Source organism: Sorex fumeus, unplaced genomic scaffold (genome assembly GCF_029834395.1).
Source record: "Sorex fumeus unplaced genomic scaffold, SorFum_2.1 ptg000018l, whole genome shotgun sequence".
Classification (NCBI taxonomy): Eukaryota; Metazoa; Chordata; class Mammalia; order Eulipotyphla; family Soricidae; genus Sorex; species Sorex fumeus.
In genome coordinates, this window is record NW_026606075.1 from 33,135,899 (window position 1) to 33,163,294 (window position 27,396).

Consider the following 27,396-nt stretch of genomic DNA (forward strand, 5'->3'; position numbering starts at 1 on the left):
TCTTAAAATTTAGGTTATTACTCTATGACTGACTACAAACAGGAGAAATGGGGGAAAATAAGAACTAGCAACCTGGTAACATATTAATCTGTAGATATGAGCTTGGTGTTCAAGTCTGTGTGAGAACTTCAACAAAGTCTGTTCATTCCTCTAGAATACCGGTAACAAAGGAAAATGGGGGTTGGGGGCAGTTTTGCTGCTCTCAGGGGTGTAGGTGAGGTGGGGAAATGACAATGGGAGAGCAGGAAAATGGGACCTGCAGAGGGAAAGAGGCCGAGGACAAACAGAATGGTGGCACAGCTCTGCGCTGCCTCAGGAGCAGCCACCGGGGCCTCACGCTTCCTATCTACCACTGAGGTGGGTAAGGGTCATATCACTGCTTGATCCTTTGCAGTGCCTAGTAAATGTTCTTAATTTTACCACTGGGCATGTGTACCGGTGAAAGCAAAGACTTCGACAGACAGTTTTCTATCAGTGTTCATGGCAGCATGATTCACAGCAGTGAAAAGGGGGCAGCAACCCACATGTCCACTGGCAGATACATAGATAAGCAAAATGAAAGATACACTATTCAGTAGGGTAATTTTTCACCTGAAAAAATAAACATGCTTCTAGCACATGTGACATGGATGATCCAAGAGCCTGCTGAATGAAGGGAAGGACACAAGGACATCCACTACAGTACACCTCTTCTCTGGGGGTGCAGGAATAATCTCCTTTGTTGTGGCAGGAAGCTAAGAGTGGTTACTGGGGGCTGGGGTGTATGGGAAAGGGAAAGTCCGTGTTTAATGGGGAAGGAGTTTTGGTTAATGATGATGCAGAAGTTCTGGAGATGAGAGAAGTCAACAGATGTGCAACAATGTGAACCTATTTGACACCACTGAATTCCACAGCTCAAAAAAATAGGTTAAAATGCTAAACATTGTCAAGTATATTTTAATAGAAAGCAGGGAGAACGAGAGAGAGAGACAGAGAGCGAGAGAGAGAGAGAGAGAGAAGAGAAGGGGAGCACATGTCCATGAAATCATGCAATCACCTTTTCATGCTTAAAACCAATAAACCAATAAACCAAAAACCAATAAACCTTCCAAAGTTTTATAAAACGGGGTGTGGGAGGTCTTGGGGGTAGAGTGATAGTATAGCGAGCAGGACATTTGCTTTGCACACAGCCAACCCATGCTGAATCCCCTGCATAACATGTGTCTCCCCAGCATGGTCAAGGTGATCCTTGAGTACACAGCCAGAAGTAATTGATGAACATGGCTAGGTATACCCCCAACCCTCCCCCTTTGCCGCCAAAAAACCCAAACAAAAGAATCCTTTTTGTTGCCTAAATAAAGGCCTCTACTAAATGATAATATTGTCAGCTTGGGCAAATTACACAGAATAGCTGAGCCTCTTGAATCATTTACAAGGCAGATGAACTGAGGTTTTCAAAATTTTTCTAGACCTTAAAAACAGAGGAAAAAAGGTTAAAAAAAAAAGGAAAAAAGGTAAAAAAAAAAAAGAGAAAAAAGGGTAGAGACCATGCTAAGTTACTGACTGGGTCTGGGCAGAACCCGGGAGTCCGTGCCGGGGCCTCAACGTACTCCATCATCAGGATATTTTTCTTCTATGCCCCATTGCTCACTCCTAAACACTGGCTCGCCATTGTGGTGACTGTCACACACGCAGGCAATTACAGGCTCCTTTATTCATCTTCAGCTGTGCTCCTACAACAGAGACATGGTTCCTTTCATCTTGCCTCTCACATGGGTGACTGACTTCCAATTTCTTGTCCCCACTGCAAAAGAATAACTATACCTAGACAGCATCGACACTACCGCTAAATCACTCTTCTTAATGGCATAAATAAATACAATTGGAGAAACCAAGAGACCTGTGACCAGGGTGATGGAGTTCACTGACTCCCATATTGAGCTGCTATTTAGATTCAATAATAGCAACAACAACCACAACAATAGTAAGTGGAGTGTGTTTACTCACACAAGCGAAGTCCAAAGCCTTGACCCTAACTCCTTGAAAACACTGCCAACTGGCCAGTGACAGGAAACAAAAGGGAAAGCCAAATCATGGCTTTGTGTATGTTTGTGAGGCTAGTAGTCAGATTGGCAATAAAGTTTAAGGTCAGAATCAAATGAACTGCCTAAGGCCACAGTCTCTAAATTCTTCCTCTGGAGAATCAATCTTTCAGTGATGCCCAAGCCTTGCTTCTTAGAGTCTGGTCACCAACATTGTCTTTTTAATACAGAAGAGTACTGCAGCATTACTAGCGCCTAGGTTCTGGGGACAAAGTTTGGGGATGCCTTAAAAGGAAGCTCATAGCAAGTAGTATGGACATTAGAGGTGAGCAGTTCAGGGTAAGTGTGGAAGGGCTGGGTACATGAACTGTCTTAAGGAGTTACAGAAGCCCAGTTCCATATGAGAGCAGTAGAGATGGTAGAGGAACACTAGAATACACAGGTCTACGATACAGAAATAAAAATTTACTGGTAAAAGTCAGGCAGGTCAGGCTGGAAAGATAGCACAGCAAGCAGGTAGGGTGCTTGCCTTGCACTCAGATGACCTAGGTTCGATCCCTGGAATCCCATGTAGTCCCCTGAACACTGCCAGGAATAATTCCTGAGCCCAGAGTCAGGAGTAACCTCTGAGTGTCACCAGGTGTGACCCCCCCCCCAAAAAGCAAAACCAAACCCAGGAGGGTAAGGAGCAATATCTGGAGCTACTAGTGACGGTCACTGTCCAGTGCAAACTTACATGAAAAATAATGTCAGGTGTGGGTAAGATAGAAAGATGATGCAAAGGCATGTTTTGCTATGACCTCAGTCATGGAGAGCCACTGTTTTATGAGAAGGGAAAATGCCAACATGTGGTATATTTACAAATGAAAACTGTCTGATACAGAAAAATATGCCTGTCCCAGAGAACCCCATTATTTCCTTCACTGGAATATTGCCAAATTAAACAGCAGTACACCATATCAATAAAATGTAGGTGACTGGCCAAAACAAAACATGGGTATCACTTAAGCAGTAAAGCATGTGCTCTACAAAGCCCTGAATTTGAGGTCCTGGCACTGCATGATACCTGAGCCTAACTTGGGGTGGCCCCTATAAAAATATATCTAAGAAATAATTCTGTCCACTCCTCCACCAAGATTATTATTTTCTTGAGCCAGAGAGATGGTATGGGAGGTAAGATGCCAGCTTTGCACTCTGTCTCCTTCCAGTTCCCATCCCTGGAGCAACATCTGAGCACTGTCAGAGGCCGCTGGTGAGCACAGAGTGAGGAATAGTCTATGAGCACCACCAGGTGTTCACTGCTCAAGAAAAAGAGAGAGAAAGAGAGATTATTACTCTCAGTCAAATTCTATTAGGATCCCATGCCCTGACTATGCACAACAGGAGCTTGGTAAATGGCTCCTCTGATGCAAGTACTCACCTGGCTTACTCTCCATTCCCCACACCCAGCCCATCTCTCGTGCTCCAGGGAGACCAGTCCTGTGCAGTGACTCTCTGCCGCATCTGCAACTCCAAGGGAGTCTCGCTTCAGACAGTGGCTGTCTGGACTGCAAATTCTTAGGGGAAAATATCCTAAGAGTTTAGCCCGAAGAGTTCGCTGCATACACCAAAGGCCACCATGCCCACCTAATCTTGGCACTGAAAGGTGTAAACTAGAGCAACACCTCTTGTGAGGGCTTGGCAACCAGAACCCAACCCCCAGCGTGAGCGCGGCTGCCAGGGCTGAGCATGGTGTCCAGGAGCCGGGGGTGGCAGCGTCCACGCGATGCTGGGCCCAGGTCAGAGTCAACATCTGCCATCTGGCCTCCCTCTGCCTGCGTATTGAAATATAATTCAGTAGAATGAATTGCTAGACATGTCTAACCCCCCTGGGAAATGACAGATATTGATGAAGGCTGTTGGGAAGATAGATGGAAGGAAATGGCAAATAAATAGAACCATTTTTTTCCTCCTCGGAGTCAGTCTGTGGATATGTGGAGCAGCTGTTAAACTACTTGTCAGCTCCTGATCCCTTTGCCTCTTTCTCCTTTCTGATCGGCCTCCTCCATTCATCCCTCAAACCTCCCCAGGCCAGCATCTCACCATCTTCCAGAGAAGTCAAACAAGGAAGCCACATCTTGTCTCCTTGTTTCATCACATTCTTATTTCTCAACACAGTTACTGGAGCCTGCCCTGAAGTTCCAGAGCAGGGGCTAAGGTCCTTGCCGTGCATGCAGTCAGCCCCTCAGCTCAGCTTGGGGGGATCTCCCACCAAAGTTCATCCATCTGTACTGTTCGCTGTCCTTTCCAGATGTTCAGAATACATTCACATCTGTTTATTTGTTTTTGTTTATCTGGGGGCCACATTCAGCAGTGCTCAGGGCTTACTACTGGCTCTGTGCTTAGGAGTCACTCCGGGTAGACTTGGAGGATCATATGAGAAATCAGAGACCAACCCCCAGTGCCATGTTCAAGACTAGCATATTCCCTATTGTACTACCTACTGCTCTGGCCCCTCCATTTTCATTTTCTATAGGGCCCACTGAGTGGTGTCGGGCCACTCCCAGCAACACACTGCAGCCAGCAGTCCCAGCCTTGGGGGGTTGTGTAGTACTGGGCAAAGTCAAACGTGCTCTGCCATTTGAGTTGGACGTCCAGCCTATTTTCAACGCTCCAACTCAGGGAATGAAACTGGGACTCTCATCCACTGCCGTTTGGCCACACTCAAAAGATTCAAACCCCAAACACTACATCCAACCCCATGCCATAGAGGAGCTGGGTATCCGCGTCAGACTTCTTTAACTGCTGGGCTTAGGTCTTTCATAAATATTGGTAAAATGAAAATAATCCTTTCCTCAGAAGGGAGCTGTGCAGACCAGGAATACATATGGAAGGTCTGTTGTGCCTTCTAGTAATGGGAAAGTCCACAATCAACAGCAACACCGTGCCCGTTTTCCACTGCTCAACAACCCTGCCCTGGCACCATCCTCAGGTAGGCACACGCTGGCCCCAGCAGCTGCCCGTCAGGGAGAAGTGGCTGTGATCCCTTCTGCCAAGTGGATATGATGCAGGCAGGTAGACAAGGAAAGTCCCCTCCCTCAGGGCAATGGCAATGAATTTCCTGGGAAATAATATCAGGGGCTCTGAAGTTGCAAAAAGCCAACTTTGCAGGAAACAGGAAGTAAAGCCTGATAAGACTTTTACCTGGCCAGCAACAGACACAGAGACGGCTGGAACACCCACCACCCCTTACCCCAGCAGGGGCAGCACTAGCTCTTCCTCCCTCCATGGCACCATCTGTTTTGAGGCGGCTGTGCGGTGCAGCCAGCCATTTATAACCATCGGCAGCATGCTTGGCTGCACCGTAAACTCTGTGTCAGCTGGGACCAGATATCATCTATCTCTGCAGCCTCACATCCCATCTAGCACAGAGCACCGACCAAACTTTTACAGAATCGCGGACTTCTGCTCTGCATCTTAACTCTCCATTCTGTCTCTGGCTCCCAGAGGTCATGCTTTTCAATAGGGTTTAGCGCCACAGGGCCTTGAAGAATATTCAAATTCTGTCCTATTGTTTGTTTAGTAACAATGGCAATAATGATATAAAAAAAAAAGAGTCACAGTCTTAAGCCTGATACAGAAAAGGTATGTGACATCTGCCTTTGATTTCCTCTTTAAAACCCAACAGTAAAGGTGTTTACCCCTTACACAATATATTGTCAATTTTCATAATAAATAGGTCAACATATTACACTGAAAGACAATTTGTACTCACAGAATTTTGGTTTTGGTGAAATTAAAAGCTAAACAATAGTAGTCTCAACAATGCTTAGCCTCATGCACTCAAATGTCACCAGCAGTGCTGAGATGCTAAATATTTGTGACAGCTGCCATACATAGAAATGCTTCTGACAGAGGCCAAAAAGAAACTGGGGGGACTAAGTTTTGCAAGAGAAATAAGAAGAAAAGCAGTCATAGGGGGATAGAATAAAATCTGTGTCACAATCGAAACAAAAATTTCAGACAAGTCCAAATTTCTTAGTAAGCTCTCTATTTTTTTGGAGAAAACTTCTATGTCCAATCTAATTCACTTACATTTCCACATACATTTCCCAGGGACAAATTCCATTTCTAAACTGACTTTATGCCAAACAGATATTAACCCTTTCCTCCTCAAAAACAATTCTGGGGGCTGGAGCAACAACACAGCGAGCAGGGCGTTTACCTTGCATGCGGCCAACCTGGGTTTGATTCCCAGCAACTCATATGGTCCCCGAGTACCACCAGGACTAATTCCTGAGTGCAGAGCCAGGAGTAATCCCTGAGCATCACCGGGTGTGACCCTCCCCACCCCCCAAAAAATAATTCTCTCTTAAGAGATGTTTGCTGATACTCACTGATGAGTAAAATGAAATCAGGCATAAAACCATAAGGCCTTTCTTCAGAAAGAGTGTATCTCTTCCAGCCACTGCTTTCTTCTGGAAACTCAGAAGACAGAAAGTAACCTTGAACTCTAGGTTCTGAGCCTCATGTTTTAAAGCGACTACCATTAAGCTACTTAAAACAACTTTCTATAGAAGTTGGGGCTGGGCTGCTGAGGTAGAGAAGGGGAGCAATTTGTTTATTTCAAGCCCCTCCGGGGTGGTCACCTCTCAAGACTGAGATTCTGATCATTTCGGCCCCTCCATGAAATAACCTTAGTCTCCTATTTGAATTCACAGGAAGCACTGAGACTCAGACCAGCCTCTGGTGGACCTGCAAGCCAACTCTGTCCCTCCAAGGACTCTATCACATAGCAAAACTACTTGGGGATAACGGCAATGGCAGTCCCGTCTCCAAAGTGAGCAACAGACAGGGGAGGCTTGTCCAAGAAAGGGAGATGACAGGAATGTCTGTATAGAAGGCTCCCACCCAGTATGGACGAGTCTCAAAAAATTAGAAATTGAGCTCCCATTTGACCCAGCAATGCCACTCCTGGGAATATATCCCAGAGAGGCAAAAATGTATAGTCGAAGTGACATCTGCACTTGTTTGTTCATTGCAGCACATTTTACAGTAGCCAGAAACCTGAAGAAACCTGAATGCCCGAGAACAGATGACTGGTTAAAGAAACTTTGGTACATCTACAAAATGGAGTACTATGTAGCTCTTAGAAAAGATGAAGTCATGAAATTTACATACAAGTGGTACAACATGGAAAGTATCATGCTAAGCAAAATGAGTCAGAAAGAGAGGGATAGACATAGAAAGATCGCATTCATCTGGGGGATATAAAGTAACAAAATATGAGATTAATACCCAAGAATAGCTGAGATCAGCACCAGGAGGATTACTCCATAACTTAGAGGCCAGCCGGGTATCCTAGAGGAAAGGGCTGTTCAGATAGAGAAGGGAGCACCAAATAAAGGATGTTTGGAGGATCCTCCCAGGAGGGGAGATGCATGTCGAAAGTAGACTATGGACTGAACATGTTTGCCACTCAATGCCTCTTTTGCAGACCACAACACCCAAAAGGAGAGAGAGAACACAAGGGATTGCCCTGCCACAGAGGCAGGATGGGATGGGGGGATAGGGGTGGGAGCGATATTATCCATGGTGGTGGAAAATGGGCACTGGTGGAGGGATGGGTATCTGATCATTGTATAATCGACGGGACGCTGCCACCCCCGGCTCCTGGACACCAAGCACAAAAAATTGTAAATCTACAACTGTACTTCATGGTGTTTCACTAATAATAATAATAATAATAATAATAATAAAAAGAAGACTCCCACCCTTGGCTTCCACATAGGGCATGGAACTAGGAGACACCAAGTCTAACATTGTCTCAGTACCGAACAATCTCAGCATTTGCTGACAGTGTTGCCAGATTAAAAAATATTTTTTTAATTTAATCACAGTGAGATACACAGTTATGGGGTTTTAGTCATATAATGTTCCAGCACCCGTCCCTTCATCAGTGAACATTTTCTCCCACCCGTGTCCCCAGTTTCCCCACCCAACCCCACTCCGAACTCTGCCTCTGAGGCAGGCACTTTTCTTCTTTCTCTGTCTGTGTCTCTCTCTTTCCTTTTGTGCATTATTGTTTGCAATACAGATACTGAAAGGTTACCATGTATATCTTTTTACTTACTTTCAACTCTCAGTTCTTGTCTTGAGTGATCATTTCTAACTAGTATTGTCATACTTGTCCCTTCTTCATCTAAACTGCCCTTTGCCCCCCCCCCCCCCAACACACACACACTTGTGACAAGCTTCAACATTTGACCAGTCCTCAAGGCCCCTGTTTCTTCCTGGCCTTGGATATTGTCACTTGTCACTTGTCACTTGTCATCCCACTGATCATTGATTTGCTCAAGTGGGTGCCAGTAATGACTCCCTTTGTCCCTGTCACGTGCTAGTCTAGTCCAATAGCATACTTGGGGCTCTTTCAGGGTCAGGGGAATGAAGCCCAGTATTTTTACTGTTTTTGGCATATCGGATACGGTATGGGTAGCTGCCAGGCTCTGCTGTGAGTTTGCCAGGTTCTGCCGTGGCCTAGGATATTAGTCTCATACAATATTTTTTTTGCATTTTCTACAAATGGATATAGCCATTCTCTATCTGTCTCTCTCCTTCTGACTCATTTCAATATTAGTTTCAATAAGAAATCTCAATAAACTTGAATTAAAATAAATTGAATGTGTATGTCTCAAGTATTATATTGGAGATACGCATACTTAAAATGGACCTACTTGTGTCTTTTTTCCTTACCTGGTATTAATGATTCAATTGGGCATCATGTATTCTATCTGGCCAGCCTCTTTATGAAGTACGTAGCGCTTAGCAGGGGACTTTGCCTTTAGGATGCAAGGAAAGAGTCCTCTAAGAATTTATAGACTAACAAAAGCGAGGCACAAGGACATAAGTAGTTGAAATGAAACGTGAGCTATCCTGTGAGAGCAGCCTAAGATGGTGGGTCAGGGGAGTCAGGAGTGTCGGAGGGCATGGCGTGGGAGGACCAGAAGAAGAGCATGTGTGGAAGGACAGAGAAGGGACCTGTGTGTTTGGAAGAGAATGGGCATGACTGCAGATCCTGAGCTTTGTGTCACTGGTCTACACCGACACTGGAAGAGATATCATTGCCCCAGGTTTGTGCGTGTATTATTTCCTTCTCATTTACGCTCTTCCGGTACAGACCAACTGCAGTCAAAAGCTGGCAAAATGCAGCACAAACCAAACAAAGTGCTTTCCCACTGAGATTGCTGGCCACCCAGGCAAAAATAGACACAATGGACTACGCTGCTCTCACATCTTAACAAAAGCAAAAATTCGAATTCATCAGATCAATGCAACTGTGAGTCACTTGCCTAAGCACAAAGAAATTTACTTTGGAGGTTTTAACAAAAGGGCAAAAACATACACAATTATGATTGTCCTTTAAACAGGCACCCCCTACATTACTGAACACTCAATAAAAGCCACGGGGAAACATGCTGAGTATTTTGTATACATATAAACATCTAACAGATGCCCAAGTGTGTCACTAAACACTCACACCTGCCTCTCCTTCATGGAGATCTAGAAGCAGGGGCTGCTATAACCTATGAAAAGTCCTTTCCAAGCCCAGTTGGGCGCAGTATTCATAGTTTACGGTGGTCATGGTCACACCTGTGCTCTAATCTAGGAGGAAACAAACTTAAGAGACACTGTTCTAGAACCAGATAGCAGAGCATGTAAGGTGCTTGCCTTGCAGACTGCCAATCCCAGTTCAATCCCTAGCGTCCCACGCGGTCCCCTGAGCATCACCAGAAGTTATCCCTGAGTGCAGAGCTAGCAGTAATCCCTGAGACTTGTCAGGTTGGGCCTAAAAACCCATTTTTTAAAAAAGTTACTGTTCTTTCTTTTCAAAAGTTTAGACAGCCTACCATCCCCACCCCAGGGAGCAAGCAAGCAAGGAGTTAAAAGCCAACAGAGGAGACCCCAGCTCTCGCTTCAAGCCCTGGTGTGAAGCAGGCACCCAGCCGGACCTGTCAAAGAACAGAGGAATTATCAGGCTAGGCAGACACCAGAAAATGAATTTAGTCCTGACAATATGCGTTGATTAAGTACTTGAATGACAATGGAACATGACAATGACAAATGCAGGCTACCACCGCTAGAGCCATTAATATATCAGAAACACTAATTTTTATAAATCTTTAAACTTCCCAGTTGGGGGCATTTGCATTTCTGGTCCCACTCTTCCCCACGGAGTTGACACAGCATCCAATTCATTTTCAGTTTCCTTCCAGGAAGCTAACAACACTTCCACACGCCTGGGCTCTGATTAGCCACTGACAATGAGTTCTGGAGGAGAGCTGGATGACCAGGCTGGGCCCTGTCACAGGAATGGAAGACACCAGCACTGGCTCACCCACCCTGCAGGGCAGGAGAAGGGAGAGAAGGAGAGAGGAGGGGAGGTAGAAAGGAGGATAAAGGTAGGGGAGAATGTGGGGGGTTGGGGAGAGAGTAAGTACAATGTTTTTAAAAATGATGGGAAATTACGGAAAACCATTCTCTCTTCAGACTTCTTGTCTCTTTCTGTTGTAGTAGCAAAAGTTCTTTACTGAAGCTGGAAGAGACCTAAAGTACAGCCCGGAGGAAAATGATAGGCAGAATGGAGCGCTAACTTAGAAGCTAACTTAGATTCTGACCTAAGTGACCCTTTCCTGTCCCTCCCATTGCCCCCTGAAATAGTGGCATGCCTGGATTTGGCAGGAAACAAGCTCCACCTGCCCAGGTCACTTGCTGGGTGTCCTTCAATCCCACTCACCCCTGCCGCCCACCCAGCCACTCTGTGTGTGCTGTCCCGAGAATTCCTTAGGGCTAAAGACAGTTTCCAGCACAATCTGCTAGCACCTCCATGCAACTCTGAGCAGCCACACTGCACTCTGTGTGTGGTGAGAAAGATCACTGAGAACAATAGGCAGCCCACGTGCAAGCATATGCCTGGGTTACTGTGTGGGGGATGGGGGGCGGAGAGGACAGCAACCCAACCTGCAGGCCCAACCTTGTCAGCTTTCTGCCACTAACTCAGGGAGTGCTAGCCAGGGAAGTGGGGAGAGCTTGTTTAATAGCTAAGACCAACTTCCAATGATTTAAGTTGATGCCCCATGCTCTAACTATATAAATTCAAACTCTGATGGCTTCCTAAGTATACTGAAGAATCACAGGAAATGAAATCACTTCATCTAGTACATTCAAGGAACAGGGAAGATTAGCTGGACTCCACTTGCTTTTCAGAACCTGAAAGGATTCGTGCATGAAGGGAGAGAAAAACCGTGTCCAGCCGTGCCCAGGCCTCAGTCCATCTTATCACAATGAAACAGATTTTTCAGGGAAGTACTAAAACAAAAAACAAAACAACCAAGGGAGAAAAAAAAATGAATATGATTATGCTCCTTTATAAAATTCAATGCCTTGATAAAATGCTTAAAAAAAAAAAAAAACAAAAACTCCTAAATCAATTTTCTAGTCTAAAGGGAATATGAACAAGAAACAACGTGAATTTTTGATACATGTATTCAATACATTCATTTTGCTCTCAGGAATAGCTAAAGTCCATTATTTATAGAATAAAACACACAAAAATAACTGGAGAGATTGAGAGAGCAAAAGAAGGAGATTGGATAAAGGGACCGGAAAAGAGAGAGAGATAGAGTGGGGATAGTGAGAAAACAGAGAAGAGAAATGGTAGTACTTTGGGGATACTAATACTCACATCTTTGATTTATTCTGTTGTGACTAACATAGAGAGCCGCCTTATAAAAATATAATGGACATGCACACTTGCAGTGCAAGCCCAAACTTCAAGGATTGCTCCATACTCTTTGGGTGGGCTCTGATGAATTTCAGTTCTGCTTTGCTGTACCCTCGATATCCAGCTAACAAAAAGCCCAGAAGTACCCTTATGTTATTGATGGCAATGGCATAGCTGTGTCTCAGCAGACAACTACTTTTCCTCACCAAGAATCCTGAAACTCTACCTCAAGTTACCTTTAGCTCCATAGATTCCCTTCAGGAAACCTGACAGAAGGGGCCAGAGCGATAGTACAGTAAGCAAGGTTCTTGCCTTGCAAGTGGCTGATCCAGATTCAGTTCTCCGGCACCCATATAGTCCCCCGAGCCTGCCAAGAGTGACCCCTGAGCACAGAGCCAGGAGTAAGCCCTGAGCAACTGTGACCCCTCCCCCAAAACAGAAACCAAGAAACCTGAGAGAAACTGGGTCTCCTATCACCCTTATTGTCCAGTCGACACCCAGGAAAAATGCTGAAGTCCTTTGACCCCTCTCTGAGGCAGAACTGTTCCCATGGAGCCATGTGATCTAGCCTGATTCCTGGCACACCCTGATGCTCACCCAAAAGCCAAATAGCACCTCTTATCCACTCTGGTTCTAAGAGAAACACATTTAGTTCCTCCTCAATGAGTCTCTCTCCTCATATCTCCCACCATCCAAACATCACAACTGCTTGGGAAGACTGCACTGGCGGCAAATGCCTGAGGAGGGATCTGAGTGTCAGAGAGGGCTCTGCAGCCTGGTTCTGAACAAGGTGGCCACCTGGCAGTCGTGAAGCAGCCGGAGACCAGTGTCTGGGGGGACACTAGGCTATCGCCATGTTAGAGGGAGCGATGACTCATTGGTGGGCCATCTGCAAGGGAGATGAGGTATGCAGAAGGCTCTTGACAGAAAGCCACTGGGAGGCAGCATCTGCCAAAGGAACTGGCTAACAGCTGCGTGCTCCATTAACTCCAAGTCTCCCGAGCTTTTCCTCCTCTGACAAGGAGAAATTGCAACCACAAAAATACTCTGAAAGAGTCATCTCCTAATTAGGACACCTAGATGGCAAACGAAGTATCTAGACATTAACTGACGAGGGAGCGGCGAAGGCAGTCAGTGGATTTAAAGGCTACTTAACACCACATACGCTCAACAGGAAAAAGATGCTAATGAAGTTGCCTCTCATTGCTGGGTGAAAATAAGTAGAAATGTTCTCCACACAGCTTGACAAGTTCTACAACAGAACACTAAATCAACTTAAAAGAATTCCTGCTCCTAATGACATGACTTCAGTGTTGAGATTTTTATAAGTACTGAGGAACAGTAAAAAAAAAAAAATTGAAGCTGGATCTTATAAAGTCAGTAAAATCTTAAGTGTGAATTACTTGTGGCTCTGGACTCCCCTGGACCCCCCTGGCCAAGAGCCAAGAATACAAATAGAGAGTACAATTTGAGAGCACCACTTACAACAGTCTTAAAGATCTTTGCCCTTTAAAAGTTCTCACCCCTTGCCAGACCCAAAATAGTAGCATTCCAGTCATTCTTCAGGGGCTGCTTAGCTCAAGTAGCTCACCCAGCCCCATCATGTATCTGAGTCCCACCTTCCAGCCCTCCTCCCAAGCTTCTGGATTTGGGCTCTAACTCCTGTGAAATCTACCAGTCACATCAAGCTGTCCTCATTCTTGTACTACTCCGCTCTCCCCTTCCCATTACTGACATTTCCTCCTTTATTTACTGGTGTCAGGATCGATCCCAGAAGCCCCACAAGCCAGGTGAGGGCTCTACTACTGAGCCAATCCTCCAGCCCCTGTCCCCATCTCCCCTGAGTCATCCTCAGCCAGGCACTGCTGAGTTTTGTGGAGCTGATACACCCCTACACAAATTTCCCTGGTGCCTTAATCTCTTCCTCAAGCCAGGCTTCACTCTCAGCACATAATCTCAGTCTCTAAGCGGGCTGCCAATGCTTCTAAGAAATCCTCCTTTTCTAGCTCCCCTTCCTGCTCTCCTATTTCAGACTCTAACTCTGTTCCCTGAGAGCTCCCAATTCCAGTTCCCTCTACATGAGTCATCATGCATAAAGAGAAACCACCAAACCCATTAAACTACCTATGTTTTATTAAAAGCAATCCTGTTAAAAGAAGACATCTTAAAAAAAAGAAACTTATTTTGAGATTACTATAGATTCACATGCCGTTTAAAAAAAAATAGAGATCCCAAGTATTCTTAACACAGTTTGCCTTGATGGCAATATCTTATAAGACAATAGAACACTATCACAACCAGAATACTGACCCTGATATATCCAGTTACAGAACAGCTGCATCATCACACAATCCCTCCTGCTATCCACTGAGAATCATATCCAATTCCCTTTCAAAGTCCTGGCAATCACTCATCAGGTCTGTACTTCTATAACTTTTTCATTTCAAGAATATTATATATAAATAGGATTTTGCCACATGTAATCTCTTGGGATATTTTTCAGCAAGCGTCATTCTTTGGAGAATCACCAAGACCATATGTTATCAGTAACATGTTCCCTTCTTTTGGGAAGCAGCATCCCATAGCAAAGATGACCTGAACAGCCTGCCTAGGCACCCATGAGCCCTGGATACAGAGGAGTATGCATTACCCCCTACAGGAAAGGCTCATCTTCCACAGTGCTCAAGGACTTGTCTAAACGCTTGAAAGTACTTCTCTTCTTTGACTTGCATCAGTCTCTTACCAGCTGTCCTCAACATCTGACACCTGCCAAAAAAGTTCCCAACTCATATGGCTCCCTAGTCCCCACCATACCCTTCAGGCTTACACCCAATTTCTTTGCCCCTTTCACTTCTCAGAAGAGTTATCTATACCTGTGTTTCTCATGACCCCATGTGACCCCCCCTTCTGACCGTATTTCCTTCCTATGTCCCTGTCCCTGTCCTGCCAGTTGGCCTCCTAGTGTTGTAACATAACTACGTGATTTTCACCTCTGGGATGCCCACAGGGTACCAGGTTGAGAAATGCTGATCTAGCCTATCAATGGATATCTGTATGATCACAGCAGCTACTTTAACTTAGCAGCTACTCAAATTCTTCACCTTCGTCTTTTGCTTTTCACTCGATCCACCTAACTTCCACACGGCACTCCTCTTACTCCTCTCCTGGAGGTTACCAGTGACTATATTGTAGAACCTAATGATAAATTCTCACCTTCATCTTACTGTCCCACATGGAACCAGTCCCATGCTTCTAAACAAACAATTGTTCAGGAGGTACAGTGCTTGCCTTGCATCCAGACTGGATCCCTCGCACCATATATAGTCTCTTGAGCACTGTCTGGCTTGATCCCTGAACACAAAGCCAGTAGTAAGCCCTGAGTACATTAAGGTATAGTCTGAAAACCAAAATAACAAAAGAAACCCTACTATCTCCACTTCTCTGGTTTTTACATACCCCTACCTGACATTCAGTTTAACATCTCTCACAGTCATTTCAAACATTCTAAAAACTACAACCCTGTTTCTTCATTCAAACTGATGTCTGAGTCTTCCCTATAACTGAAGGTCTGTTTCACTGATACTGGATGGGGTCACCCCAGTCAGGAAACAAGGAGACAGGTCGAGAAGGCACTTTTAGAAACAAGCCTGTGGGGCAAAAATATGGAGGACTCATGTCCTAGAGACCCATCTAGGACTTCACTGTCTCACGCAGCAGCTTTTGTAGGAAAGGAACTGGGAAGGGTATTTTTAGACACGGCAAGTTGCAGACTGGTGGGCGCCAGGGTGGCTGATAAATTTTACGGTGGCCTGGTTCTCCAACACTCTCCCAATGTATCTGCTCTGTAAATCTAAAGGCGGGTTTTTGATAAAGAGGTCTGCCTACGTGCTGTCTTCCTTGTATAGGCTTCTCAGAGAAGAAGGACAAGATAAGGGAGATGGGAAACTCTTACACTCTCACAGGTCCATGTCTAGAGGAGCTGGTTGGTTTTAACGCTGAGTTCATTCTTTTCCTCCTTGTGGGCCAGTTTCACTCTGACATGGTAAATGCCAGGATGCCCCTGCCTTCTGTGTAGCTGGACTCAATTAAATGCCCGGCAGGGACCATTCTTCTAAGGGGTTCCATAACTGGATTGCCAGCTTTTCATTTGGTTGTATCCAAACTGAATTAGGCAAGGCAGAATCTTGCCAAAAGAACGGAAATGAAAATATGTCTCTTGCAGGCAAGAATTTTGAAGAACCTGTTTCTTTTTCACTTCCACCAGCTGGAAGTACAGTACCTGGAGTCCATAAAAAGGACAAAGGCAGCATAAAGAAGGGAGAGTCCCTGACTGGGAAGAAGAGAGCTGTCTGTTAATCTACATCATCTGCATGAGCAAGAAAAAAACCACCACTGTTTAAAGCCATTGACTTTTTTGCTTTGCTTGTTAAGGAATGAAGCATTATCTCAACACACTTTTATATATACTTTCTTTTGAAGGTATTACAAAATAAAGAAATCTCATATAGGTTCTATTCACTAGATTCAAGGTTACCTGCAACATGCTGGAGTTTATATATTTAATCACTTAATCACTTAACTTCCCGTTAGTCGTCGATTTGCTCGAGCGGGCGCCAGTAACGTCTCCATTTGTCCCTGTCGCGTGCTAGTGTAGCCCAATGGCATCTGTTCACTCCGGGAACATGAAGGGCCTCAAACCGATTGTTCATGATCTTGACGAAGAAGTCTGACCATCTGGTAGGTGGGCAGCCACGCGGTCTTTTGACATCCCGTGGAGTCCAGTCGGTAACAGCTCTAGTCCAGTGGTCGTCTTTAAATCTCATTACGTCACCAGCCCATCTGATTTTCGACACCTTGGCAAATGAGACAGCGTCCCTGATTCTTGATCGTCAACGGATGTCAGAACTCCAGATTCTTTCTCTCATTTGAGTGAAATGTGATATTCCAAGCATAGCTCTTTCTATTCTTCTTTGGGAGACCTGAATAGCGTTCTCACCCTGTTTGCGTAGGGCCCAGGTCTCTGAGGCATATGTTAATGCAGGAAGAACAGTGGAATCAAAGAGATGTGCCCGGAGCCCGAGGTTCTTCGTCCTCTTAGCTATTTCTTCAACGTTCTTGAAGGCGTTCCAAGCCAGTCTCTTCCTCCTGCGCAGCTCGGGTGCCAGGTCATTTGTCATGTTGACCTCTCGACCTAGGTACACATAGCTGTTGCATTCGGAGATGGTCGTTCCGTTGAGAGCGAATGGGGCGTCAGGAACGAGGCTGTTTCTCATAAACATTATCTTCATAAGATTCAGCTGTAGTCCTACCTTTCCACACTCACGGTCAAAGTCGGCCAGTATTTGTGCCGCTTGGCTGATGTTTGGTGTTATTACATTAATGTATAATGTTTAATGTAATAACACCAAACATTATATATTTATATATGTATATATGGTTTGATAAGAATTTATATATAAATATAAATATGCTTTGATAAGAATTTATATATAAATATATTTAAAAGTTTATATATAAATAGATATATGTGTTTTGACAAGTTTATATATATATGTGCTTTGATAAGAATTCATACTGACTTGGGACTGGAGAGAGAGTTCAGGGAGTAAGACACTTGCCTAGCAGGCATCCAACTCCAGTTGCACCCCTGGCACCTCATATGGTTCCTTAAGCGAAACTAAGAGTGACCCTAGAGCACAGAGCCAGAGTAGTTCCTGAGCACTGCCTAGTGTATCCCCACATCCAGCTTCCCCCAACTCCACATAATCATACAGATTTGTCTACCAGGCTAAGAACACCTTTAGGATGGGTTGTCAGCTAAGCTCTACACAACACTAAAATTAAGGTCCTCCAGGTTAATTTCAAAGGATCAAATATGTTCTAAGGTCATGAACGTTTTTCCTTTACAACCTGAAATAAAACTTAATGTGACATGATTAAAAAAAATTGCTAAACACTGACTTCCAACAGATTTCCCTAGACACAGAAAGAAAAACCTCAACTTTTCAGAGAGAGAACATCATAATTTTAAGAGTAGAAATTCCCATTCATAATGTCTCCAGGGTGGATTTCTTATTATATGCAAGTCACAAGCACATACAGATTCCTCTTTGTTTTACATGTCAACAATCCCACACAGGATTTGAAAAGAGTAACAGTTTCTCAAGGCAAAGAAGCCTTTCCTATTCTGTGAGGACTCCACAGACCTACCCCGCCAAGGCCTGCAGGTCTAGAGCGTCATCTGCATATCAAGAAGTCTCCACTTCAGATCCCTGGGTTCTGCCCTTGTTCTGCAGCTTCCTTGCAGTGCAGTGCACTGTCAAGCACTACTACATAAACCAGCTGGGCTCCTCTGCTTCCCCATCAGGGGGCCGCAAAGCTCAGTCAATGTTTACATGATGCTTCTGGGTGCCTATTTAGCAAGCAGTGGGTCATGAAGAGAAAAATCCATCACACACACACACACACACACACACACACACACACACACACCACCACCACCACCACCATCACCACCACCACACGATAGGAAAAAAAACAGGGGGTGGGGGGGGGAGGAGCCAGGAATCAGAGACAGTAAACTCATGATCCTCCACTGCCTAAATGCTAGTCCTGTAAAACACAGAACTGGTCTCCCATTTCCTTTTATCTAATACCCTTGATGATCAAAAGCTTTTTTGGTTAAGGAAATAAATGTCAAAATTTCAATCATAGGGGTCTATGCTTGGTGGAATTATGGACTTTTGGCTTCTTTAAAGTGCTCTGAATTTCCTCCATTGTCCACATTGAATACATACTTATTCTTTTTCTTTTCATTTTTGGGTGACACACAGTGATGCTCAGGGGGTACTCCTGGCTCTGCACTCAGGAATTACTCATGGCAGTACTTGGGGGACCACATGGGATGCTGAGAATCGAACCCAGGTCGGCCACGTACAAGGCAAACACCCCGCCCGCTGTGCTATCGCTCCAGCCCCTACATGCCATTTTTATAACTGGTAAAATCTCATTGTAAAGGGTTGTTCTTAAAATGAGAGCAGCAGTCTATGACAGACAAACTACCAGTCCCAATTCTTCACTCCCTTCTAGCAGCATACTAAACCATAACCTACCATCCTCCTTGGCAAGTGTCAAGGGGATACAAAGGGGTTCCCACCCTGAGATTAAGTTTAACCAGGTGACCTGCTTTAAATACTAGCAGACAGGATGAACACAACACACAAGTAAATAAAGCACTTATGTGCCAACCTTTTACCTAGAAAACCTAAATGCTTTTGGTAGATCCTGGTCCAAGAAAGGAGATAAGCACATGGAACAGATCTGAGCTGGAATTGCATACTAAAAACAATCCCAGCAGAGGTCCCTGAAATTCTCCAAACTGCAGGTGACCTGCAGCCAGGTTAGCCATGTCAGAAATTCTTACCGCTCCCTGACACTGACGTTTTGTGGTTGTACAGCTTACGGGTGCCATCTGATAGATACACTGCCAAATGCCATTAAAAGGGACACACTGGAGGGCAAAAAAATGTCCCAAGGATTGAACTGCAGGGTAGGGAATAAACTCACAACACTGTTTAGATGCCTATCTATGAAAGGAGTCTGCTGTGGCCTCAGTTTGGGAAAACTCTTTAGCAGACAAGAATGGCTTTTTCCTCCTCCTCACAAAACATATTAGTATTGAATTACAATTATCACAGCAGGTAGGGCATTTGCCTTGCACACAGCCAACCCAGGTTCGATTCCTCTGTCCCTCTAGGAGAGCCTGGCAAGTTACCAAGAGTACCCTGTCCGTATGGCAGAGCCTGGCAAGCTCCCCGTGCTGCTTGAGCAAATTGATGAACAATGGGAGGACAGTGCTACAGTGCTATGGTAAGTCCTATGATGCAAGAGACATTATAGGACTATTTAACAATGGATTTCACATGCAAATACACTGAACTTCACTATTTAAGCACGTTCTTTTACAACATGCCAATGTCTACAGTTGGTTTCCATTTTATGTTTGCTGAAGTATGCTGGGTCAACATTCTTTTCCCAGTTATTTAGATGATATACAGTTTTGATCATTATAAATAGAACTGTTCTCACTATAACTAAATGAATCCCTAGTGTTCATAATTTACCTCTATTTACTGATGATGTGATCTTAGGGGAAAAAATGACAGAATTAAAAAATGCTTATATTTTTATGTTTTTAGATACAGACAAACTGCGCAGTTTTCATTTGCATTTGCAATTTAAGAATCAGGAGTCTGAGAGATGGATGCAGTCTCAGATTTTGACTGAGTAAAGATATTTCCTACCTAGGATTCATTCCAATTAAGCCTGCTGAAATTTATTGGGAGCCTACTAGATACTTTCATTGTTAGGAATAGTAGAGTGGCTAAAACCACAGACTCTGGAGCAACAATGCCTGGGTTCAAATCATGACTGTGTTCTTCAAAAGCATATCCATGTCATTTATTCAAATTATCTGCTTCTTAGGTTTTCATCTCTTAAGAGTGCCTCCTTTAAAATATGTAGAGATATCACAAAGCTTAAAGAATTCGACAAATATAATTTCCTTAAAACAGTGCCTTACCACATTAAAAAAACAGCTCTTCAGGTTAGCTGTGATTATAATTTGAAAAAGAAAGATTAAAAGATAAGCTCTTTCTCTCAAAGTGCTAAGACTTCATGGAATATATCAAGGATAACCATGTGGCAACATTTTCAAACTACACACAAAACTTACAAGTCTCCATTTATAAAAAAAAATAGCAATAGAATACTCCCAAAGAGAAATGATAATTGGATTAAAACAAAGTGAAACAACAGCACGTGGTTAATCTCTAGGTTATAAAACATTACAAACAGACTTCTAAGGGCAAAGCCATTCGCGTGAATGTTAAAAACAGGCATCTTGTGTGCATGCACATGTATGCACATATATACATACATCACGTATTACTGTCATCCCGTTGATCGTCAAATTACACAAGCAGGTGCCAGTAACGACTCTATTCTTCCCAGTCCTGAGATGTTAGAGCCTCTTCTTACTCATATTTTCCCAATGATTGGCGGCTCTTTCAGGGTCAGGAGAATGAGACCTGTTGTCATTACTGTATTTGGCATATCGAATATGCCACAGGAATCTTGCCACGCTCTGCTAGTATGAGCAGGACACTCTCAGTAGCTTGCCAGGCTCTCCGAGAGGCATATAATATATACAAAAATACATCCTAAAGTGTAGACATCCTAAGACAGTATCATATGTGACTATAATTGCCTAAAAGGAGTAGAAATGAAGTCTCTTAAAAATCAGAGATGATGCTTTCTTCCTTCTTCAATATATGATATTAGCATGGTGCCTGACACAGAAAGAAATAATCAGCCAAAAAGAATTTCAAACTATGCATTTATAAGTACAAACTGTCCATTGATTAAAAATATATTAAATTCAAGTTATACATGTAGCACTATTAGCTACAGATTACTAGGATAGATACTTTGCAGGTATTATTTCATTAAATCCTCAGCTAAGTTATCTAAGGGACTACTATGAATATTTTTTTAGGTCAGGATGTATATCATTAGTAGAATTCTTGCCTTGCATTTGTGATACTATGGGTTTGACCCCTGGAATTGCAAAAATTGAAAAAAATAAGAACAATTTCATCATATTCCAATCTATCTTTTTCTCAAAATGTAGTTCTGGAGATTTTACAGTCTACTAAGTTCTACTAAATATTTTGAAATTTGTCTGACTAAAGATTTAATTATCTCAATAACTATATATCAACATAAATTTTGTAAGTAGCACTGTAGCACTGTACTCCCGTTGTTCATAGATTTGCTCAAGCGGGCACCAGTAACGTCTCCATTGTGAGACTTGTTGTTACTGGTTTTGGCATATGTCACAGGGAGCTTGCCAGGCTCTGCCATGCGGGTGGGATACTCTCAGTAGCCTGCTGGGCTCTCTGAGAGGGACTTGAACCGGGGTCAGTTGCATGCAAGGCGAAGGCCCTACCCACTGTGCTACAGCTCCAGTCCAAATTTTGTAAGTAGGGTTGCTAAATAATCAGTTCCAGATTCTTCTTCTTATTACTACTATTGCTATTATTTTAGTTTCTTGGCCATACCAGTTGTGCTCAGGGTTTACTCTGGGCTCTGAGCAAAAAGACCACATGTGGTGCTGGGAATCAAACCCACGTCAGCTGCATGCCAGGCAAGCACCTTATCCACTCTACTACCTCTCTGGCCCAAGTCCAGCTATTTTTTTAAGAGAAAGGTCAAATGTCATCCTTCATATTAGTTATTTGCATCAACAGCTATATTCTTGTATTGTTTCAAACTTTCATACTTTAACAAGAATCACAGAAGTTTCCCTTCTATTGGTAAATAAATGTTTAAACAAAGTAGATTTGTTGTTTATGTGAAAAGCATTCCTATTCTAGACAGTTCATCTCTCACAAGTAAAAATCCAAAGTTCTTTCAACAAGTATGATAAAACAATTTTCTAGATCATTTAGTAATAGGCAAAAGAGACATATACACAGAAAACTTTGCTTCAGTGTTTTAGAAACAAAATTTCTTTTTTCTTTTATTAGTTATTATTATCATTACAATCTGTAGCAGAGAATAGTTATTAATAGTGCGACCAAAAAATTAAGAGAAAGAGAGGATTTGAAAAGTCTATTGTGATTCCAAGATTTCAATCTTAGGTCCTGGGGACCACAGGTGGAACGAGAAGGCTTTGTCTCAGATTTTTTTTAATCTTTAATTTTTGTTCTTTTTCACAACATTATTACTGTGATATACTGGCAGTGCTGCTAAACCAGAGTGCCTGGATCCCTTCACTATTATCCCAAGAGCCCCTTCCCCACTCCCTTCAGCATCCTCACATCACAACATTTACTGTGACTCAAGGCAGATTCCACTGGGGATCCCTTGCTTTGCTTCTCTATGCTCCACATGAGTTGAGATCATCTAGCGTTTGTCTTTTTCTTTCTGATTCACCTCTTTTAGCATTTGCTCGATTTGCTCACGCGGGCCCAGAAACGTCTCCATTGTGACACTTGTTACTGTTTTTGGCATATCGAATATGTCATGGGTAGCTTGCCAGGCTTTGCTGTGTGGGCGAGATACTCTTGGTAGCTTGCTGGGCTCTTTGAGGGGGTGGAAGAATAGAATCTGGGTCGGCCAGGTCTGCTGCATGCAAGGCAAACACTCTACCTGCTGTGCTATCGCTCCAATCCCTCATAGCGTTATTTCCTCTAATTCCATCAAGTTGCAGCAAACTGTAAGACTTCATCTTTTAATGGATGAGTAATATTTCATTGTGTAGGTATATAATTTTTTTATTTATTCATCTGTTGCTGGATGCTTGGGTTGTTTTCAGATCTTGTCTATTGTTAATAATGCAGTGATGAACATAGATGTACATATATATAAAGATATATATATGTAAAAATATATATATATACATATATATATATCCCTTGGGTTAAATTTTTTGTGTTCCTGGGGTAGATGCCCTTGAATATCTTGAGATATTGCAGAGTTACGGAGTTACATGCAAATGTCATTTCAAATTTTTTTGAAAAGTCTCCAAACTGTTTTTCAAAGAGGCAAGAATTAGGACATAGTCCAAATAGCAGTGACTAAGACATCCTTTTCACCACATCCCCAACAGCACTTACTACTTGCAGACTTTTGATATAGATAACTCTCACTGATATGAAGATATACCTCATTGTTGTTTTATTTAAATTTCCCTGATAATCAGTTATACTGAACAGTTTTCACATCCCCACTGGTCATCTGTATGTCATCATTGAGGAATTCTCTATTCATCTCCTTTCCCTGTTTTTTGTTGAGCTCTGAGAGTTCTTTATATACCTTGGATATTAGCCATGAGATGTGTGATTTTACAAATACATTCTCTGAGTTAGTGGAGTATCTTTTTGTCTTAGGTCTCATTTCTTTTGCAGTGTCAAGTATTTTTGCCGGATGTAGTCCCATTTATTTACTTCTGCGTTAGTTTTCTTTGCCATAAGGTTGGTATTATTGAAGACTCTTCTGATGTCAAGATCAAGGAGAGTTCTGCCTATGTTTTCCTAGATGTATTTTATTTATTTTAGTCGTTTATCTAAAGTGATTTTTAATTAATTATTCCATTTTTTAATGCAGACAGAAGTTACAACTGTTAGACAACAAAGCTCCAATACTAAAAATCAACACGTTTTTAAAAAATCAGTTTTTTTTAATATGAGAATTGTCTTATCTCATCACAGGATGTGGTTAAGTTCTTCTCTAAAAATTAATAAGCTGTATATTGTTAGTTGAGTCTTCTGTATTTTCTTTTTGTTTGTTGGGTTTAGTTGGCTTCTATGTTACTTTCCCATGCTGTGCTCCCATGGAATTTCAGTATTAAGGAATTAGAAGGTGGAGCAGAGACTTCATACTGCTTCCATCCTTACATCTCTAGGATAAAACCCACTTGATCATGTATATGATTCACTGAATGTAATGTGAATGTAATGTGATGTAATGTGAATGTAGCCTGCCCACAGGGCAGAGTCTGGCAAACTCCCCGTGGCGTACCAAATATGCCAAATACCAGTAACAATGATGGGTCTCATTCTCCTAAAGAGCCTTGAATATAATCTCAGGGCTAGGATGAAAGAGACGTTACTGGGGCCTGCTCGAGGCAATCGACGAATAACAGGATGATGAAATGAAAAATGAAAAATGAATGTAATGTGCTCAATCCACTAGGATTTTATTGAAGAACTCTAAAGTTATGTTCAATAGAGATACTGCTCTAAAATTTTGTTTTTTAGCAATATCCTAGTCATTTTGGTTTCAAAGAAATGTTGGTCTCACAGAAAGAAAAAAATGGGTAGAAGAGGCAGAACTTCACAAAAGTTATGACGATTCCTACTTCGTCTCTTTCAGTAAGAACTTGAGAAGAGTCAGTAGAAGGTCCTCCTTAAAGGTTTGGAAAAACTCCCTGTGATCTGCCATGGCTCAGACTTTTGTTCTTGGGGATATTCTGGATAACTGCTTCAACTTCCTTGATAACAATATTTCTACTAAAGTCAAAATAAAATTTCTTTAAAAATTATATTTAAGGGTCAAATCATAGACTAAAACATAAAACTAAAATTTGGTGATTTAAGTCAAGTTTAATAAAATTAATCATATCTTGTTCTTTTGAAAACAGAGTTCAATTTAATTTGGCTACTTTTCAACTCAATGAAAGTGATCTGTGGGATTTTCTTAATCTGATTTTTAAAATTAACTTTAATGTGATTAAAAAACATGTGAAAGAAAAAAATGGATAGAAGAGGTGGTATCTTCACAAAAGGCATGTGGACATCCCAAAAGCACATGGAAAGATGTCAGACATCATTGAATCATTAATAAAACACAAATTAAAACCACAATGAAATATAACGATCTTCCCACTGAAACAACTAGAACTAAAAACACTGGAAATATTTTAGGCAAGGAAGAGGAGTAACTATATTCCTCGTCTGTTGCTGATGGGAATACAAAATGAAAACACTATTTTGGGAAACAGTTGAACCATTTCTTCATAAAGTCCATCATATACTATTGGTATACACAAAAAGGAAGGATCAATCTTAAAATATTAAAATGAGCCCAAGAAACCACAAAAAATGCTATCATATGGGTTCCAATGATACTCAATTAAAGATAAATCTACAGTATAGGAATGATAAATGCAACTCTATTTCTTGGGGTTAAAAATTCAGGGTGGGTCAAAAGGAAAGAGAGAACAAAAGGGAATGCCCTGCCACAGAGGCAGGGTTGGATGGGGGGATGGGGAGTGGGAGGGATGCTGGGACCCGTGGTGGTGGAGAATGGGCACTGGTGGAGGGATGGGTATTCGATCATTGTATAACTGAAACCCAAGCACGAAAATCTGTAAGTCTGCAACTGTACCTCATGGTGTCTCACTAATAAAACTTTAAAAAAAAAATTCAGGGTGGGGACAGTGACACAGGAATAGGGACAAAGGGGTATTGGGGACATTTTCTCTCTTGATTGTAGAGCTAGTTAACACTATCGTGTACATTTGCCAAAAACCTATCCACACACACACTTTTACAATGGGTGCATCTAATTGTAGCACTGTCCTCCCGTTGTCCATCGATTTGCTTGAGCGGGCCCAGTAACATCTCCATTGTGAGATCTGTTGTTACTGTGTTTGGCATATCGAATACGTCATGCATGGGTAGCTTGCCCGGCTTTGCCGTGCAGGCGAGATACTCTTGGTAGCTTGCCCGCCTCTCCAAGAGGGGTGGAGGAATTGAACCTCATCTGTTGGCGGGTATTTGCCTTGCACGTGGCATCTTACTGTAATCAAATTAAATTTCAGTCAAGTTTACTACCAAACCCTAATCTTTATTGCTTTCTAGATTAGACTGGATTTCTCTAGATGGTGTACAGAGAGGCAGGCTTATTCTGGAGCAGGCTGACTGTCCCAAACTGTTTCAGACCCCTACTAGGGAACCCAGTCCCTTCTCCACAGAGCCACTGAGACTTACCGGTCAGTGCTCCTCCCAGGCTCCCCCGCCGAAGCTGGCGTCCATCCTCACTCAGCTGTCTTTTAAACTTGAGTGACTTCCCAGGGCTCGAGGCCACATCTGGGTTGCTGCATTTTCGACACGGCATGGGTGGTGGGGACAATATGTGGTCCAGCTGCAGAGAAAAAGACAGCGGCATCACATACTGGGAACACTCAACACAATCGGAATCAAAGCCACAGTTTCTTCCCTTCTTTGCTAGATTTTGCCTATTTGAATGTGTAGGAGAATCTGGGATTTCTCAGTGAGTCTTCTGTCTGCAAAATCTCAAAACTTTCCAAACAACCATGGCTCACATGGCTGGGTCATGAAACCTACTCCAGCAGGCTGTGTCAGGTTTTTTTTTTAATTCAACAGAAAATAAATGATCTGACTCCAATCAAGTATTGTGGCATGATATGTTCAATGAAGATGCATAGGGTAACCGTGTGCACGGCCTGACTCATTATGTGGGCCACGATTACTCTGTAAATTGAATACTGCGCTGTAGAAATTTAGATCTTTTCTTTAGTTATTAGCAAAAGAAAACTCGTAGACTTCTGGTGTTCACAAATACACATAGGGGAGGGAAATGTCTCAGCACCACAGTCCTTAAAAGAAATCAATATGTCCTTCTATCACTTTATAGCTTTTTAAAGGAAAACCTGTCAGAAGCATCAGACAAACCAAAGTCATTTCAAGAGACAGCTTTGTACAAAAGAATCCCTGGTGTCACAACACTTATTTCAAGATCTGCCCTGCTTTTAGAAGGAAATCTTTCATGCCTGAAGAGGCCAGATCTTCTAAAATGTTAACTTTCAAGTAGATATGCATATATGTCCAGAAGCAAACTAAGGACAAATATATTCAGATATTATACGTATGGCTCAGAAAATAATTAACAACCAAAAACTACAAAAGATATTCAAAGAAGTTCCAACTACCACAAAATAAAGGGCCTAAATTGCAGAAATCAGAAAAGCCAAGAACAGGGCTAGAGCAATAGCAGAGTTGTTAAGGAGCTTGCCTTGCATGCAGT

General features: G+C 42.7%; 1 protein-coding gene across 6 annotated transcripts in view; it reads right to left on the reverse strand.

Annotated features, from left to right (window-relative positions):
• MAST4 (microtubule associated serine/threonine kinase family member 4) overlaps window positions 1–27,396 on the reverse strand; it is a 690,306-nt gene that overhangs the window by 463,119 nt on the left and 199,791 nt on the right. For all 6 annotated transcript variants that reach the window (XM_056112657.1, XM_056112655.1, XM_056112653.1 and 3 more), the window contains exon 2: window positions 26,340–26,493. In XM_056112657.1, coding sequence (XP_055968632.1) covers window positions 26,340–26,493 — 154 coding nt within the window. The remainder of the gene's footprint in view (window positions 1–26,339; window positions 26,494–27,396) is intronic.